The sequence below is a fragment of the Anoplopoma fimbria genome, chromosome 6, assembly GCF_027596085.1.
Source record: "Anoplopoma fimbria isolate UVic2021 breed Golden Eagle Sablefish chromosome 6, Afim_UVic_2022, whole genome shotgun sequence".
In the NCBI taxonomy this organism is placed as follows: Eukaryota; Metazoa; Chordata; class Actinopteri; order Perciformes; family Anoplopomatidae; genus Anoplopoma; species Anoplopoma fimbria.
In genome coordinates, this window is record NC_072454.1 from 13,898,159 (window position 1) to 13,913,193 (window position 15,035).

The 15,035-nt window shown below is 43.4% G+C and overlaps 1 protein-coding gene across 2 annotated transcripts in view; it reads right to left on the reverse strand.

The window, feature by feature from the left end:
• Window positions 1–15,035, reverse strand: part of slit1a (slit homolog 1a (Drosophila)) — an 84,035-nt gene that overhangs the window by 25,990 nt on the left and 43,010 nt on the right. For both annotated transcript variants that reach the window (XM_054599707.1, XM_054599708.1), the window contains exons 5-9: window positions 10,998–11,069; window positions 10,094–10,165; window positions 8,819–8,890; window positions 7,825–7,988; window positions 3,543–3,690 (exon numbers count right to left, since the gene is read on the reverse strand). In XM_054599707.1, the coding sequence (XP_054455682.1) occupies window positions 3,543–3,690; window positions 7,825–7,988; window positions 8,819–8,890; window positions 10,094–10,165; window positions 10,998–11,069 (528 nt within the window). The remainder of the gene's footprint in view (window positions 1–3,542; window positions 3,691–7,824; window positions 7,989–8,818; window positions 8,891–10,093; window positions 10,166–10,997; window positions 11,070–15,035) is intronic.

Below are 15,035 nucleotides of genomic sequence, written 5' to 3' on the forward strand. Positions count from 1 at the left end.
TGTTCTTGTGAAATCGGTCTTTATCCTCTGGGTGCCTGCAAAGTGTCCACTGAAACCTTTGCAGCGTGGTGAAATATGACTTCTTTTTAATTTACTTTTTTACAGAGAGCCTAAGAGCTGCTGAAGAAAAATGCCTGACAAAATCTCACCATACAAAACGTAAAAAAAATTGAAATGAACATACAGACAAACATACATTTGGTCATTTAGAACAGAACAGTCCAGACTCTAATCAGTCTCAGATGGTCACTAAACCCCATTAGTGTGGGCATGCATGTCTGTGTGTTTCAGGCCGGCTGCTACTTAGGACCCAGCTCCCTGGTGTCTCTGGCAGAGGGCTGTTTATCTGCAGGTCACTTCGCAGCTTTTAAAACCGTCCTTAACAAGGCTTAGCAGGACCCAGAGGGCGCCAGCTGTGTGCTTGTCTGGTTGTCCTACCATGCTGCCTCCCAGCAGTGGAACTGGCTGCAGAACAGGAGGCATGGGCCAGTGCGAGGTGTGGTAGTCCAGAGGCTACGCTGGAATCTAAAGATCTTTAAAATGCCATTTGTCTCCACAGGGAAATGAAAAATATTTAATGAAAATCTGCAAAACTCTTTGACAACAGAGCGTTGTTGATAGACTTAACCATCACTCTTTAAAAAGTGATTTCTTGGCTCTGGACCATTTCCACATGATTTAATTATTCTATTAGAGACATGTCAGATTTATTACATGCCTCTTAGGCCTCCTGCATTGCTATGTTTATGTCTATTCGTGGGGGGTAAATGTTTTGTTAGACGCTTGCCACAGGCACTTAACAGTTTTGAGTTTCCAAATTTTTCAATCACGATCTCTTTCCCCTTCAAAGGAGTGGTCTACATTTATGGAGCGATATAGGATCATAATTGACATTCTTAGGATAGCAGTGATTCAAGACCACAGATTCCTGCGGTGTACATGCTCCCTCTGTCTGTTTTTGTCTGCCTGTTCCAATCTGTCCATGGATTTACAGCCGAGTGACAGCGCTGTGGTTCTTCTGCCCTCACCATGCGGCAGAGTGCTGGGCCAAGTGGCTTTAGCGCCTCCTCTCATCAACCAGTCTGTCTGACTAGTCCAAATCAGTCTGGCACTCTACGTGCTGTTTGCATGTGTTTCAGCGTCTACATGTTGCGGTGCTCCGGTGTGTGTCATCATACGACAAAACCCTTCGAGCTAGACAAGGGCACACAATGCTGTCTGACAACTTTTTAGCGTATGCGTTGTCGCTCTTCTCCGATCAATATGTGCAAGCGACTTAAGCCCCTCAACAAAGGAGCTGCTTTTTCCAATTGGCACAGAAAAAAAGAAACAATCTCTCACAGTCGCCTTTGGAAAGACAATCAATGGTTTCCATCCAATTTGTCAGGTAGAACATTTTAATGTGTGTCTGTCTGTGAGCTGGTGTTTGTGTGAGCCCAATCAATGGTCCTCATCCTTTTCATTAGGGTCTGAGCATGTTTTTCATTAAGGGGAAACACATTATGCCTTTGGGTATTCACCCAGTGCGTGCGTTAGTCAGAAATGGATGGCAGGACCGCAGCAGCAGATGAGGGGGGGGGGATTTTTATGGCAGAGTTCAGTCATTGCAGACAGAGACTATGGTGCACTGCATAGTAATCTGTTGTGGTAGTGTTTAGGCAAACTGGGCCTGGTCTCACTAGAGAGGAGTACAGAAACCAGCTCACATCCCCACAGCCATAAACACAACACTGGCATTCATTAGGGGAGAGCAGGGCAGGGAGGTTGCAGTTCTCCGATTTGTACATAATGAGAGCAGCATGTGTGTGTTTGTGTGTGTATGTGAGTTTCAGAGTGCCTCATTAACTAGGCATTAGGCTGGCCTTGATACCCAGCAGCCCGCCTTGCTGTAATTGAAACTGATTTTATAATGAACTTCAAGCACAGATCAAACCTGCTGCACCAAATTACTGAGCGGAGCCCCCCCATCCCTTTTTACTCCTTCATCGCTGATCTGCCTCCTCAAAGCCGGGAAAACCAGAAAAAAAATCAAGAGAGGAGGAGAAAGTGCATTGTGGGAATATAACTTGTAAGGTAAGGCTCTGATGGGCAGGGCAGGAGGAATGTGCATGATATGAGCCAATGTTTCACCCAGGTCTTGTAAACGATGAATTAGAACATAGTAGAGTTTATTAGCGGGTGCAGTTAAGCACCAATTAGATGTGAAGGGCAGGGAGACTTATAAAATGTCTTTACTGATCTGCTGTGCCGAGAGAATCTACTGTCTATAAAACCTGTGCACCGTAGAGCTATCTTTCAGCCTCCCTGTTCTCCCATTAGTGCTGCTCGCTGGTTACAGGGCCCATAGATCACATCACTCTACGAGATACTCCACTTGTGGAACATTACAACTGAAGGGCATGCCGAAGAGGTCTACAAACCATAAAACATGGCAGACACTGAGAGGCAAAAGTGAGGCTGAATAATTAGCATCACAAAAGTCAATGCGCAGCATGTGTGAATACTATTAAATGGTTTAAAATATCTAAATATTTCTTGGGGGGTCATTCAATTAGACAAGAACATACAGAAGTGTGGACAGCATGTCCAAATTAGGAAATTGAGCACACCACTGCACTAGAAATGGGTCAGGGTTGTTGGGGAACATGGGATCTGTGACTTCCATATAACTGGGTATTTATAAACAGACCTCATGGGGAGAAGGAGACCTAGAAACTTGCTCTGTCCTCCTAACTACACACATGCTCCTTGGAATAACATGGAACACAACCGCTGGCTTTCTCCCTTCATCCTCCCTTTCGCTCACCGTACATAAATCACAGCGTTGCCGTACCATTTCATGAAGACTTCTGCCGGGGGCATTTAATATCTGATAAAGAGAGTAAAAGCACTACCTTGAAAAGTCTAGCCGTGCATTCCCAGGAATTACGGTAGGCTGATAGCATGTGGGCCATAAACAGTTAATGCCCAGACAGATGTTGGAGGACTGATAAACTGAGGAAGGGATGTCAGCGAAGCGCTCTTATTTGGTTCACAGCATTCGGAGCTGATAAGAGCACGCGGCCTCAGTCTAAAGTCTGCTCTAAGGCTGTGTCTCCCTCAGTGTACAGCAAATGGATGGATGTCTTGCTGCTAGGTGATGCATGGTGAGAAAAGCAAGCTAAAACAGCATATGTACATAAAACATACATGTTTAAATCCTCTCAGCCTTATAAACCCCTGCATGAACACACATACAAATACATATGGAAACACATGCACAACTTGAATGCGCACACTCAAATAAATGCCTGGCATGCCGTGTTTCAAAGAACAATGCAGCTATGGATGTCCCTACGTCTATGTCCTGTAGGTTTGCTACAGGTTGCACTGAGCTGAAGAATATAAGCTTCCTAAATATGACAGATCCAGACAGTTATCTAGTTCTGAGGGTCATCTACTGGACCAAATCTGACCAAAATCAGATTTACACTGAGCTGTTGAGCATTATATAAATGTTGATTGTGGAGTTTTGCATTTAAAAAAACAGGTATTGTGCTTACATCTCAGCCATGGTGTCGGGCAGGTTGGCTGGGATGGCAGTGAGACCTTTCCCTCTACAGTCCACAATGTTGTTGCTGCAGGTGCACATGGCAGGGCAGGAGCCCACACCGATGCTGCACGGCTGAAAGCTGGAGGATTCCTGGTGACCTGAAGAAACAAGTAAGAAAGAGAAAAAAAATACATGAGAGGTGAAAAGGGAGGAAGATATGATGAGAAGAGAGGAATATGCAGCTCCTACAGGTGTGTGAGCACAGGTGGATTTGGTTGGTTTCAATGAGAGCAGCATGACTCTCAGCAGGATTACAGGGTGAGAGGGTTTGCCGGGGGATTCATGCGCTGACATGGAGCAGCTACAGCACTCATGTGGAGCTCAAGCTCTTCGGTTGCTGCTCATGTCATCAACCCTTTGTGCTTTATAAACTGAATAGCTAATGAACACACATTCCCAGGGATGTTTTGACATTGAGAAAAATATATGAAATATCCAACTCTTGACTTTATTGTAAAGACGTACATCCTTGAGAATCAATGGGCAAGAAACTAGGTTATCTATCAAAGGAGTGCCACAGTATATTGAGAGGAGAAGAAAGACATGAATAATAGAGTTGGAGCGGCAATTGAAGGCCTCCCAATAACATCCATTGATCTCTCCGCAAATTTTCCTCCTGAGTCTGCTCTCTCCGGGTGGAATTGATGCCATTCTGCACATTCAGCTTTACAACCCCCCACCTCTTCACTTCCATTTGTTCTAAAACACTTCAACTTTTCAATTTGCATACACAGCACACAACCCATCACGCTGTCTCTAGATACCTGTTCAAATAGCTGCGGCACTGTCAACGATATGTTGAAGAGCGGGTGCTTGCACTGCCAGTTCAGCGTGTTTGGTATGTGTGATATGTGTGTGTGTGTGTGTGTGTGTATGTAAGCCTAACCCAGATAAAATGAATAAAACAGACTTTTAAATGGCCTCATTTACACAGCATTACTAATCCGAGTTTCAAACCATGAATATTTGATTACCTTCCTATCTATCGCTCAGCTTGTGTGGAAAATGTTGGCAAGAGGGAGTGAAGTGGGGATAGATATTCAGGGAGAGGAAGACAGAGTGAGTGATGGTGAAAGTCAGTGACAGAGTAAGTACAGTGCTAAAAAACTCAACTCCCTAAAACAGAGAGAGAGAGATCACTGCCAGACGTTATTCTTTACCATTAAATTAATGGCTCTAACTTTTGGACCAATGTATAAGGTCCGACTTCATTTATCCGGCCAAATCATAATCAATTACCTAAAGGGACTGGATACTCTGACAGATCTGGGAATCAGGTAAACATAACAAATAGCATCAAGAGCGTGAATCAACACTCACACAGACAGACGCTCAGCCCACGTGATCTGAGGCCCTGTGATCTGGGATGGCAGAGCTTTGACAGATCTGGGATCAGGTGTAGGGCAGAGAAGAACTCCCTCCTGATCTAACATGGCATATTTGACAGGCCTGGGATCAGGGAGAGTGCAGTGCACAGCTGGAGCGGCCTTAACAATGACAGCTCTCTGACAGGTATACTTGAGGTGAGTCTGTTTGATGTACGCTCGTCCCCGGTTCATCCTTCTGCTGTTTTCCCCATTATCTCTTTCCCATCACCCGTCTCTTCCACAGTATTCCCGTCCCATTTCCCTGGTTTTATTTCCTTCCACCTTTCTATTACTCCCCCTCCTCTGGCTTTATGCTCTCCCTCACTGCGCTTAGCATCCTCATTTTCAGCCTCTTCACTCCCATATCTCTGCCAATGACTGTCACCACAACCCATTACCTGCTATCCATTTGCTCACGAGTCCTTACATTTAACCTCACTCCAGCTCATTTCTCCCATCATTTCATAATGTTATCATTGGATGCTTTCCATTTGTCATTTTTTCTCACATTCCCTTTTAGCATAACAGTTGGGTTCACCAGTTCCCTCATCTTTTTCCCTCTTTATACACTTTTTTCTTCCCCATTTCCAACTTTAGGACTTGAATTTTCTTCCTCCCCTCAAGCAATTCATTACTCATTGCTCAGTTTAAACACAATATTATTATGCCACTTACTATTCCCTGCGAGCAGTAATTCAGCCTAATAGTCATTCATTTTATGTCATATAACCGCAAATTGGCACAATTTTAGTTACCTCTATGTAAATGATTAAGAGGGTTTATATCTAACCGTTTTGCTCAATAAAATCACAGCGAAAGGCCATTCAGACAAACTTAAGTCACTCTAATGTAAACTAGAGTCAGAGGATTATGAGTAATTTAGATGAAAATGGATTGGCAGCGATATTTGGCCCATCATGTTTTACTGTTTTTCTCAAAGAGATACCTGTTTTCACCCACATTTTAAGTCTGCTGTTCACCTTTTTAGCCTAAACAGGATCCTTTTGAGGTGAGAAAAGTTCAGAAACTGCCTCTGGTAACACTAAGTTAAGAGAAAAATGGAGCAAAAACACAAATGAGTGGCTGGTCGTGTACCAGGGCCCAAATGAAAAAATTAAGTAAAAGTGTTTGCTCTGCAAATGTTATTTTTTTAAATCAAATTTTCACATGGATTTAGTATTTATTTTCAATCTGCCATTTGCTACTTTTAATCATTATAGTAGATAGAGTGTAAAAATGCATTGCTTAAAAACTAAAGCTGAAAATAATGAGCCCTTGATTTAGGTTTTGGATTGTTCAACTCTAATGTGATTTTTAGATTGATGAGAAACAACTGCCTGGAACAATATGATGTGAGGCCTCAAAGTGAAATATTAAATGTATTACTCTGCTCATTACCAACCAAAAAAATCGTTACGCTTTCCAGCTGAATAATGGGAGTGATGGTCAGTGAGTCATGATACCGAGAGCCCTTAAGATTTTATCCTATTTTGCAACAAATACCAACAAACTGTACCCCATTTTCCTTCTCCTGCCTCTCACAACAAGAACATGCCTCTCTTTTTTCCACTTCCTCTCGTCGAACAGAGCGCCACCCCGCCCCAAATCCCCCGCAGGTGGCCTGGCCTGGTCACAGCACAAACTACATGCACAAGTATACAGTATGTGTGTGTATGTGTGTGCCAGCGAGCCAGTCCCTAATGAGTCCTTCCCTGGGAGTTCAACTTCTGGTCAGTCATCCACTGAAGAAGAAACTGGGTGTGTTTGCGTGTGCACATGTTTGCATAAATAAATGTCTGTGTATTTATTCACAGAGAAGCAGAAATAGATTTTGTTTTCATCCTGTTTATTTTGTCCATAGTATATGAATGAGTATTCGCTAATGAGACTCACAGAGAACCAATCAATCTACAATCAAACAGCTTTCCTCAATAAAAAAACTACACACGAATAAAATTCTCACATGATGGAGGCCAATATCATCATGCTACATGAACTGCAACTCCCTATCACGCAAAACCTCAACTTTCTGTATCTTTGTCCTACCAGATCATAAAGTTTTCCCTGACACCCACTGCTCCCCTTTCCTATCTGGAATCGTTACACTCCCACGCTTTGAGTCTCTTTCCCTGGGCGATGAATAGTTAATGATCTGTGCTGTCACGCCGTATGGCTGCGTAAAAATCACAACCCATGGAGAGAGAGAGAGAGAGCGAGAGAGAGAGGGGGACAAACCCACAAATAACACAAACGTAGACACAAACCATCCTCGCAGCTGGTGTTGAGAGTGAGATGGCCTTGTGGGGAGTGGAGGTTCTCATGCTGTTTTTCCATTGTACTGATATGATAACCCCCTCACAAATCGCACATGCTCTCTCTCTCACACATACACACATAGCAAGATAGAAAGTTCAAAGCATAATAATCCTTCGCAAGCAGGTGAGAGGCCATGAAAAAATGAAGACTGAGGAGAGGGCTACTACTGTGAATGGGGGAAGCCTTTTCTCCAGCAGTGTTTTTTATATATATATGTCATGGCATTTTCCTGCCAACTTCTGAAAGCTGGAGACACATGAAAGGGCCAGAGGAGAGCTATGAGGTTGCTTGAGGGCAGAGGAGCTGTCAGGTGGCCGCCAGGTGAATACACTGGCACAAACACACAATGGGAGTGGAGGGGTGGGAATATATACTTGGTCAGACAGGGAGTTTTTGGAATGAATGATTTGATCAAAGTTCCCAAAAAAGATTGCCCTTTCATCCCTTTTTTAAGATGCTTGAACTAACTTATCCTATCCACTGAACATGTAGATGACTTAATAAACAATAGACAATATGATACACAATATTCTTCTCCACAAGTCTTACCTGAGCAGCTGAATTCGTGTTTCTGTACCTCTGCCACATTGAGTCCTCTGAGCTCAGTAGGGCCAGTACACTGGGTGAATAGACCAATTGTAGGCCTCTGTCTGAGCCACTGGGCCAACCAGGCCAAGTGACAGTCACAGTTCAGATTGTTTGAGTGGAGACGGCTGTAAAAAGAGAGAAACAATTGTAAGCATTTAAAAGGTCTTCTCTGCCAATTTTGCTATCGAAAATACCACCAGCTGAGGACACAAATAGCATAGAAATGGCTTATTCTTTCTGAGAACTCATCACATTCAATCCCTGTGGCGAAACACACTAAATGATACGCTACATGGATGATTGTAAATGGCACATTCGGAAAAAAGAGGAACAGTAAAGAGGTGTTTTCTAAACCCAATACTCCAAACACGGCATTCCTGGTATGCTGTGACTGTCCAGAATAACTCTGACTGTGGTGCGGTGGACCTCTGGAGCACGTATGCTTACTTGCAAACTTGTGTGCATAGATGCATAGTGCACACACACAAACAGAAAAGCTATTTAATATAACCCCACTGGGAGTGAGGAAGCCCAAAAAGCCACCGCAAGAGCAGCTCAGTCACGGCTCTGAGAGTTCTCAGCAGGCATAATTGATTTAATTTGTACATAATTTCAGATTTAGTAATCACATACAATGCACAATACACAATGAGCTTTTGGGACTATTTTCAGGCCAGTTGTTGTTGTGTGTGTGTTTAGATGGAGGGGATAATGGCCCCTGGCATTGCTACAGACCCTTCTGTGGTGCTCTGTGGTTATGGCTGCCCCCCAACACTGCCTGGAATGACAGAACCCATCTACTCCCATTGAGATCATATGGGATTTTAGCACTTTCTCTGTGCGTACATGCTAGTGATATATAGTTTTATTTTATCATTTTATCATTCTATCATTACCTCCCTGGATTTTCATCCAGGGAGGTAAAGAGCATTGTGGTGGGATAGGTGTGACTCACAAGGTTCGTAGCTTGGGCATGTGGTTGAAGCTGGAGACGGGTATGCTGCTGATGTTGTTGTTGTTCAGCGTTCTGTGAAAACAAAAGAGCGAACAAAGTCACGTTGTCAGTGGAGGGGAGAAATTTTATATTTATACTTCAAAAAGTGTTATTGCGGCCGTCCGCTTCCGTTGCATCTTTTTAAATCCATCCCAGCCCCCTCTCTTTCTCTTTTCTCTCTGTCTCTCTTTGTGGCATCCCACTGGGAATATAACACCTTAATCCACGCAGATGGGAAGCCCTCGCACCTCCCACGCACACATACAGTCCTGCATGCAAATATACACACATGCATGCGCATAAAAGCATGATCACAAACACCCCAACTACTAGTTCGAGAAACATACAATGCACACGTATGCACACACCGTCGAACCCTGGGCATCAGCTGCAGCGGGAGAATCAGGTCATTTCAATCAGCCTAATAACCCTCCACCATATTTCAAGCTGCTCCCTCTTTGAACACAACCTGTCCTCCTCCCCCATAAAACGTATACATACAGACCCCCACCAAAGCAGCCCCCCCATCCCCTCTTACACCATTATGCCAAACCTATCACTACATCTGCAATCCATCCACGCCATGAAGGCAGCCTTTAATGTTATTTCTTTTGTCTCCCCACCCCCTAAAAAACCCTCACAAACACACATGCACGACACAGTCTTTAACCATAAAAATAACAAGGCTGTCAAAGTGCCTTTGTCCCCAGGACTGCACAGTCAGTCTACATTGTTTCAGGTGGAGGGCTCTTACAGAGGCCTGTGATTATGATTTCTGACAAGGGATGATTAATTGAATGTTTAAAAACTACATAACATGGTCACCACTGCGCCCGGGGTGGAATGCTCACTTGAATGGGATTTTTGATCAAGACGGTTGGAACTCCCTTGTCAGATGGCCTGCCCAGGGCTGGATAGGGTGTAGATGGAGATGGAGGAGTGGGTGGGGTTAGGGGGCTGGGAGGGGGTGTTAATGTGATGGAGGGGAACGCTGCTGTCAACTGGGTGGAACAATGAGTTAATGGAGCTTGGTCTCCATGATGAAGGCCCCCTCACGAGGCCCACTGGGGGTATTGTGGCACAATAACCAAGGCCGTACTAATTAAAGGTCTGTGCTATGTGTATATATTAGTTATAATAATCAGCAGGGAAAAACACTGTCTTCATTTAACTTTGTTCTTTACTGGAATGAGTCATAGTTTCTTTTGGATGAATGGCATCACTTCAGATACTTACAGCACTTCCAAACCTCTCAGAGCTCTGAAGGCTCCATCCTCGATGCAGCTGATGTGGTTTTTATCCAGCTGACTGCAGAGCACATAGGAGAGAGAGACAGAGAGAGGCTTTGTTACATTAGACACATACACAATATTTCTGTCTCCCTGTGGGGTATTTGTAATCACTGATACAGTAAGAAGTACACTGATGGAGTATGGTAAATCAATACTGCTTTAGTCACCTCAGCTGATGTAACCCCCAAGAAGAGAAGCAAAGTGGGACTTCACTGATTGTTTATCTGCTTCGATACACCTCATAAATCTACGTGTCCCTGTTTGAATGTGAACGTAATCTGGTAAAGAGATGTAAATCGCTGTTGCTATAATCTTTGGAGAGCTGCTTGTGTGTGTGAGGCAGTTAGGCTGCTCAATTTTAGTCAATCCACTGGACATTCACACACACTCACACCAATTCGCACATATTGTTTGACTTTTGCGAGGGCCAAATACTCAACTTAAGTGAAAATGCTGGAATTAAGGACACATTTCTGCTGCCTCTTACATTAGCTTTTAGTGTGATTTGCTTGACTCTGGATAACCTTGATTCATTCTTCAATGATCTATTATCACTGATTTCATCGAGGTATCAACTAGCACTACATCAAAAGCTGAAAGCCAGTTCATCAATTAACAAAAATCGACTTTCTTCTTCTCCTATGTGAATTTTTTTCAGATTTTCTTAGACTTCTATAAACTGAATATCTTTGGTTTTTGAACTGACGGACACCAAAAACATTGTAAGACATCATCATGGGTCCTAGAAACGTATGATGGCCTTTTTTAAATATTTGCTGACATTCTATAAACCAATCATTCATCAATAATGAACATTATCATTAGTTGCAGCGCAGCGAAGTACTCACAGGTTTTTGATGTCCGTAGCTCCTCTGAATGCTTTTCTGGGGATGGACTGGATGAAGTTCTCGCTCAGATCTCTGCAGAGACAGTAAGTATGCATTAGTTACACAAAACTTACCCTTGAGGATGGCATGGTTTGTTTGTTTGGTTGTGCAGGATGTGTGGTCTTTAAAAAAGTGGAATAAAAAATAGGGACTCAATTTCCTATGTAAATGGTTGACTCCCGGTGTTTAAAGCATGCTTTTCAACCAGCAGAATTCACACTTTATTCAGTGTCACTGCGTCTTTTACCAATCTCATTGGTGCAAAACATAAAGCTAATGTAAATGTTTATTTTCTCTCCAATGTGTGCCAACACCCCTTAGGTGTGGTACTGTATTGAGAGTCATACTCACAATGGAGTGGTTATTTTATAGTGGCTGTATTATTCAGTGTTCTTTCATGCTATAATGTGCTCTCTATGCCTTGACCATGCTCTGGTGTGCAAATCCCAACTCGCTGCCTGCGCACAGACCGAACAAACAGGCAGCAAGGCAGCGACCAATGAGGGGTCCTCGCTGATCCTTTAGGGAGGACTCATTAGGACGATGCGGCACAAAGAACAGTTATCTTTACTATTAGGCTGAGTGTGTGTGTCCAGCGCTTAACGGTGGGTACAAATTAGACATTTGAAAAGTGCATGTGTGTGGAAAGTAAGAGAGTGAGGGAGGGGAGGGTCAGAGAGGAGAGGAGGGAAAGAGAGTGAGTGAAACAAAAGTAGCCATAGTTTTAATTAGTAGAGTCTTTTGTCTGTCGTTTAAATGGTGAGCTAACCTCATTCAGAAAGCCTCTGCCCCTCTTCTACACACACACATACACACACACACATACATACACACACACACACACACACACACCACACAGGGAAACTGTAGGGGGCTGCCAGAGAGGCTCCTGTCTTGAAACACACACACACGGAGGGCTCCCACAGCTCAGATAGACGTAAACAGAGTACTTATGGTCGCCCATAGAGAGGCTGAAGCCCAACACCACAATCTATAAAACTACACAACACAACTGTTCTGCATGAGACTGATGACTTCTATTTATTTAATGATAATGCACACCACATTGGGCATTCCCATGACGCACACAACAAGTATCTACACTTATAAAACCCCATGGGGTAATGTTAAAATGCGTTCCCAAGACTCCGGCGACACACATCGGTCTCATACAATGTCCCCATTGGGTCATCCTTCCCAGAATTTTCCTTGGAATTAATATTGTTCATAAGTTATTAAAACTGGATACAAAAGAGGGGGAGCAAAAAACACCACAGCCATTGTGTTGTGCAATCTATCTAATGAATGGGTGGTTGTGCCTTTTATGGTGAAGCAGAAATTAAAGCAGCGCTCTGCAGGCCAAATACAGCACAGTCAGAAATGGAATTTGTGTGTTTGCTTTTTATTGTTTGACTATATTAAATCCAAGGCAACTGTTAAACTTTGACCAAAACAAAAAATGAGGCATTTTGTTTGAACATGCACAGTTCAGTATTTCATTGAACATGAATGCATGTCCACAGTAAAAGTCCTATAGAGATCAAGCTGTAAGTTCGCAGTCGACTGAAACTTGTTGGGTCTTGCACCATCTTTACAGTCCCATCAGAAGATGGCTGTGTATTTAACATGACATACCCACTAAGTGGGAATGGCCATAAAATGATTACCTTTATACTTTGGATAAACTAACAAATGATATGCTTAATTATCTTAATGGCATCACATTTCCGTAGTTCAGACAACAGCTTTATCTGTCGGTTATTCCCAACTCACAAAACGTGCATGTACAGATGTGCAAAAGAAACACACACGACGCAGGCTTGTTTTCAAAGAGAACATAAATATTCCATCTAATGGCACATTCTAATTTTATCATCTGAGGTTCAGTGTTATTTCCTTTGCAGATCTGCATAACATCTGCTGTCACGGAAACATTCTGGCAACACAGTTAGCAGGCAATTTAGGCAATTACACAACAATAATCTATCTATTCTGTCAGTCTGCCATATTACCCAGGATCATATCCCGAACATCAAACCACCTTTATGTCTCCTAACTTGCAAGCATGCGAGCCAGAACAGTTGTGCTCCCTCTAGCTCCTTTGTTGTTTTCTTGGCAAAACAGCCTAAGTGCAGAGTTGAAAGCTGAGTCAGTTTAGCACCGGGGCTATATTGGTGCCTCTTATCAAGTCGGCTCCATGCATGAGGAATGCTTTTGGTCTACCTGGCCCAGCATTCTATCTGATAACTAATTAGTCCTTTCACCTTCTCCTCACCTTCCTGCAACAAACACACTAACACCCACAGAGACGCCATAGTGCCGTATTGCAGACACACTGTTAGAAACTTCTCTGTGCGGTATGTCTTTTCTGTGTGTGTCTGACTGTGTGAGTTCAATCCCGGGTTTCAAAAAGAAATGATAACCGATTCCTGTGCTAGGACAGCATTGTTGTAGCGCCAGAAGCTACAGTAGCTGTAAGGAGAGGAAGAAACAGAAAGATGGCGACAGGCATGAGAATCTGGAAAACAAGATGAGGCAGAAAGGCTTTGACAATATCAATACAATGCTTTGTGTGTAAGTAGTAAAATGAAAGCTCTAGGGTGGAATCCGCACACTAAAACCCCCATAATCCTATTAGCACGCTTTAATACGATTGGCTGGAGTGATCTATATTGCTCCGACTTATGGTGCTGTTTGATTGGATTAGATGCTAAGGTCGTGGGAGGTCGCTTTATAACTGTATGTCTGATCTGGTACAATGTGTGCCCAAAAGAAAAAGAGCTATGACAACCCCTAAATGATGCTATCCATCGTGCCAGAAAGTCTGCCTCTCTCTCATTTACTTATATTGCCTTTTCTCCCTCTGCATGGTTCTTTCACTCCTCTGTCACATATAACAAAATAATCACAGTGGTCATGGTTTGGAGTCTGCAGTCTTCTGTGTCCTTTAAGGATTTATCGACGCGTTCAACGCCTATGGGAGCCAGAGCAATATTAAATTTAGCAAAGCTACATTTCTGCATTTACACATTCTTAAAACGGCAAACGGGACATTTCTGTGGGAGACCATACTGTATTTTACATAGTCTGTGGTTGCCCCTCAATGGTGTTTTCTAAGCTCAGCCCTGACTGTGTTGGCTCCGAGATATTTGACATTTCTGATTAGTTTGGAAGCCGATTTCCAGGGAAGCACTGAACCCTTCAAAAACAGACATGATTATGTGAGAAAAGTCACCACAAAGAGGGATATTGGCCCCCATGGTCTCTATCACTAAGTCATGACAGTAAATCAAAAGCCCTTCAGCAAATACTGCTATGTGCATCACTTTAGCAGCCGCCCGAATGTAGTTTACAATCAAACTGGCATGGCAGGAAATGACTCTTTGTACTTTATTTCTCCATCAAATAATTTTGCCTTTGAGTGTCTAGCAAAGTCTGTGTGTTGCTTCATGCTTAACTAACCTCAGAGTCATCAGATTTTGCAGGAGCAGAGGGCAGACAAAGTTAAGTGTCAGAAGCAGGGCCAAAGGAACCTAACCTCCAGGCTAAACTTCACTTGCACAGCTCTGTTCAGGGTGAAAGGATTCATGGAAACCCTAAGAGGCTGTGCAGCACTTTCCACTGCCCAGACTCCATGCACTCATTACAATGCTATGAAGACTATCCTGAGGCATGGCTGCAGCCTCCAGCCCCAGTCCAGGCCTCTCACAGAGTGCTGTAATGATGTCGGACCTTCAACTTTTTAGTTACCTTATTTCCTACACACAGCATGCCCGCCAGTGCTTTTTCATCACAGGTGTTGGAACCGATGCCTGAGTGAGCGAAAGTGTGGCTAAGTTGGCGTTCAAACGGCCTAGACCTGGTATAGATTTACCTTAATGCACTACATACCTCGAAGCGGGCAGTTAGTTCATTAATGTAGCCTGGCTCTCTTTAGGTGACGTTGCTCACAGTTCATTCCCATTGTAGCCCTAATGATGAGGTAACACACATGTTTTC